This window comes from Echinops telfairi, unplaced genomic scaffold (assembly GCF_000313985.2).
Source record: "Echinops telfairi isolate 266 unplaced genomic scaffold, ASM31398v2 ScPeMD7_7424;HRSCAF=8462, whole genome shotgun sequence".
NCBI lineage: Eukaryota > Metazoa > Chordata > Mammalia > Afrosoricida > Tenrecidae > Echinops > Echinops telfairi.
This window is the reverse complement of record NW_022111324.1, coordinates 10,018,441-10,023,117: the sequence shown is the minus strand read 5'-3', so window position 1 is coordinate 10,023,117 and position 4,677 is coordinate 10,018,441. Positions and strand designations below refer to the sequence as shown.

Sequence of the window (4,677 nt, the reverse complement as noted above, 5' to 3'; positions counted from 1 at the left end):
AAAAACATGTAGTGTTCAGTAATGCGTGATCTGAGGGACCTGTCGGACCTGCAAATGCAGCCTAGCTAACTTCTGAGTTTGGAGAATTCCCTGTCTTTCTCCTTCCATCATAAGCTTATGGTTTGATTTGACTCAGGTTGAGGGTTCACTGCTAACAATCAAACTGTTTCACTTGAAACAGTGGACTAAGCCTATAGCTTCCCATCAAAAGGACATCCTGGTATTATACACTAACAGTACTCACTTCTGTTGTAATCATTACTCCCTTGCTATCCGTTACTTCCTATTCTGAGATGAGAGCAGTATATGTGTATAATGTATGAAATGAAACTTTCCTGCTCTGATTCTTTCACTTCGTCTTAATTAGTACTTAGTGCTGGCTGAGGTTTCCAGCATTTGTAACACACATAGTTGGAAATAAATACTTCAGTATACATAATTTTATGGGTCTCTTCATTTAGGAAAAGGGGTAATAATAGCCACCTCATTCACCACCCCTGCTAGGGATAGAATCGTGGGTGTGTAAAACGCGGGCCCTTTACGTGACCTACATTGCAGATGTGTCATAAAAGCACAACTGACAGTGTCTGTTTCTGTTTCCAGCCTTGGAATGGATGGCTTTGGCCAACCAGTTGGCATTCTTGGACGCCCTGCCACAGCTTACGGATTCCGCCCCGACGAACCTTACTACTACGGCTATGGATCCCGATAAAATCAGTACTGCTCACTGGTGCGCCCTCTCAGCGTAGAAGAACTCCGTGGGGGGTGGGATAGCTTTTAGTCTTGGCCTAATAATGCATGTTGTTACTGTCGTGGGTCTCTGTTTCTTCTTCCACATTGCTGGCTTCAGATGAACTCCAACCCCCTCTGTTAAGTACAGTTGATGCTGCCCCTGCTCACTCATCAAACCACATCTTGATGCTGAATTATATTTCCCATGAGACTCAAAAGTGAATGTTCAGAAGCTGTTAGATTGGAAAACAAATACTACATTATGTATATTAAGTGACTAATTTAATTTCTATTAAAAAGAACCAAAAGTACGAATGAATGAATAAAAGTCATGTGTTTGTATGGCATGCATTTTGTTAGTAGTTACATGCTTATATGTGGTTCGATGAATTGTGTATTTTCTGCTCTTCCAAACTTAAGTCTTAGTGGTGAGTTGGGCTGCTAACTGCAAAATCAGCTCTCTGAGCCCAGCAGCTGCTCCAAGGGGGAAAGATGAGGTTTTCTGCTCCCATTAAGACTGACAGCCTCAGATACCCACCAGGCCAGTGAGTTGTTCTTTCATTGAGAGTCTAAGTGAATGTCACCTTACATAAAGGATTCCTCCACAAAGGTATTCGCTATCACTTTCAATTAGCAATGGAATATGCCATGAATTACATCAACTATCGTCTTTTTAGAGAAGCCCAGTTGGCATGTTGTGGTTACCCTTTAGGCTGCTAACCACTAATTTACCAGTTTAAAACCAGGAAAAAGAGAAGGCTGCTTTCTACTCCCATGCAAAGTTACAGTTTTGGAAACCCACAGGGGAAGTTCTATCTGTCGTACAGAGTTCTATGAGTTGGAATCAACTCCGTGGCAGTGAGTTGGGTGTGTGTGTGTGTGTGTGTGTGGTCTTATTAGTAATCCAAATTCATGGTTTCTGATTTTCATAAAGAAAACCTGGAATACTAAATAAATTACTTGAGATTAGTAGGTTTTAAACTTTTATTAGTCATGAAATATGAGATCTAGATCACAAAAGAGGCTTCTTGAGGAAAACTAGGTAGAATCTTCTGCTTACTTGGATACTAATCTGTTTTTATGAGATTTAGAAATGAGACTTTTATGATTAATAACAAGGTTTTTCTTTATGACTTAGTATTATAACATTAAAATTCTTACTTGAGGAATCAATCAAATAAACTAATTATAATCCAGAGATATTTCCTTGAAAACCTGCCATGGAAAGAATTACATGTGGTTTCTAAGGAAGATCATAAACAAGGCCCTTGTCCTTGGATTTAGAATCTCACTGACCTTTCTAGCTACGCTCATTATTTGGCCTGATTTATATTTCAAGCATAAAAGGGGCTTAAAAATGCCAATCCATCTAATTATTTGTGAAGATAATCACATAAACAATTTGAATGTCACCAACAAATTATTTTCTTAACAACCTCTTGTGTAGGGAAGAATATGATGTTCTTCAGGGAATTATGTGCATCTAAGATAAAATTTGTATCTTTTTAAGTGTATAATTTAGTTGGTCTTTTATGCATTTATTTTACTTAGCTTAATTTTAACCATAGAATATGAAAAGTAGGAAGGGCTTTAGAAGAAACCCTGCCCAATGTCTTCAAACTTATAGTTGACAATACTGTGCCTGCAAGAGATTGAATGACTTGCCCACACTTACTCTCCTATGTGTTCATTTGTTTTTACTAGACTTAGAAATAGAGAGACTTCAGAAAAATATATATACAGATGTCCTTTGTCATATAGATATGTGTAGAATATGAAGAAGGAGGTTAGTAAAATATGATGGAGGCAGGTGAAGACACTGGGAAATTTGAAAGAGTTAAAGGCAATGGGAGCAATACTTGCAATCATGGTGATGTCTGAATAGATTTATGAATAGATGAAAAAGCTGACCAGGTATGGGAAGGAGTGTATATATACACTGCTTTGTGGAAGAACCCTTTGGGCAAATGGAAGGGGCTAAGAAGGATGACATGAGTTGTATGTAAGCACTCCTTCCCATACCGGAATAACTTTGTATCTATTCAGACATCACCAATACTCCAGGATTTGTCTCTGTTGCCTTTAACTCTTTCAAACTGCCAAGTGACTTCCTCTGCCTCCATCATATTTTACCACCCTCCCTCTTCTTATATATTTCCTTCCCCTAAACCTATAAATGTTTACAGCCTCGGAAACCCACAGGAAAAGTCCCACTCTGTCCTATAGGGTTACTATGGGTCATAATTGACTGTTAGTGAATTTGGTACGATAAATACAGATTCAAATGTACTGAAACTTGAAATGGGTCTATCAGAGTTGAGACTCCTTTATTAACATTGAAAGGTTCCAGTCTTCTTGTAGGGCACCTGGTGGGGTAGTAGTTACTAGTTGGGCACAGTGGGAGAAAGACATTGGTGGAAGAAGGGATAAACAAACTTTGGGGCACACGTACCATGAATACTACGCAGTGTTAAAGAATAAAGACGAATCTGTACAACACTCCATAACATGACCCTGGAGGACATTCTGCTGAGTAAAAGTATCCAACCATAAAAGGACAAATACTGTATGAAACCACTACTAAAGAGTAGCAAGAAAAGGTTTTCCCACTAACAGAAACAGAGTTTGATGGTTACAAGGGTAAAGGGGGTAGGGATAGGAGGTAGGGGGAGTCACAGGCCAGAGGGTAAACAAGTGTAAACTTGGGTGAAGGGGAAGACAATCCTCAATAAGAGGGAGATGGATAAAAAATGATGGAAACTGAGCAAGACAATGGCAGGCTTAATGAGTTCTTGAATGTAAAACTGGTGGTCTTCTCTGGACACCTTTACTAAATTCCCAATAAAATAAGTTGGGACTCGAAATACCATATAAGCAGCAATTCCTCTACTTAATATGTCCTAGAGAAGAAGACGGGGCTTTTCTACTCCCATAGACAGCGACAGAAACCACAGGGGCCTGTCTACTCTGCCCTGCAGGTTCTCTCTGAGTCAGCATCGACTCAGCTCACTGAGAGTCTACTTAAAGATGGCACCGCTTCTCCAGTGAATGGAAACTCTTTAAAGTTAGAATTTCTCTTTCAATGAAGCTTGTACCCAACCTCATCTCCGGAACACAACATGCATTATTCATGGGTTTCTATACACCGAAATGTGCTCTGAACTGTTTACTACATCATTTGATGAAGAAAAATTTATATTTTCAAAATAGTTGTAAAAATTACTTTGAAGTCTTCCATTTTCAACACACTATAAATTGCCCTCACACCTTCCATATATGTGCCTGTTCAATATTCTTTATTGTCCACTCTTAGGTTGTGTTCTGGCTTTGCAGTATCCAACAGCCTCCCACACCAGACAAAATCCTGCTGCCAGTGAATAAATTCTAACTCATAGTGGTGCTATAGGACACAGAAGAACTGCCCCTTTGGGTTTGCAAACCTTTAAATCTTTGAAAGGCTGAAGAGTACTGGTGGGTTCAAACCACTGACCTTTGGATCGGCAGCTTAATGGGTAACCAGCTAGCCACCGTGGCTCCACATACAGCTTCCCTTGGAAGTCCCTTAATACCTAATTCTTTTTCATATATTTACCTTGTTTCCCTATCCTGTAATTTGTGGGTCTGGATTCTTCTTGCATTTAAAGGTAGGATGATACACTTGTACATTAGTATGACAAGAGCTGAAAATAGAGTGGAACGCCATCTCCAAGAAATGAGCCGATGTGGTCTACCCAATGCAATTTTCTGAATCAACACCCCCAAAGGACCCCAGAAACAATCCTAGAAACCAAGACACTGAGGAAAAAATGTTGTTGAGCTGTCTAATCCACTGCAAGGGCTAAATAAAACATAGATAATACACAAAACGATGAGTGCTTATTAGGGAAGTTAACAGGTTACCACATGGCCAGCCCCACTATGAGACACGATGCCCCTCACTGACCC

The 4,677-nt window shown here is 39.6% G+C and overlaps 1 protein-coding gene across 2 annotated transcripts in view; it reads left to right on the top strand.

Moving 5' to 3' along the window:
- The window catches only part of KIFAP3 (kinesin associated protein 3), a 167,936-nt gene extending 166,857 nt beyond the window's left edge, over nucleotides 1-1,079 (top strand). Inside the window, exon 20 of one of the 2 annotated variants that reach the window (XM_004706740.3) lies at nucleotides 604-1,079. In XM_004706740.3, the coding sequence (XP_004706797.1) occupies nucleotides 604-712 (109 nt within the window). In that variant the 3' untranslated portion in view covers nucleotides 713-1,079. The remainder of the gene's footprint in view (nucleotides 1-603) is intronic. The other variant, XM_045298136.1, reaches the window with a different exon arrangement.
- The last annotated feature ends 3,598 nt before the right edge of the window (nucleotides 1,080-4,677 follow it).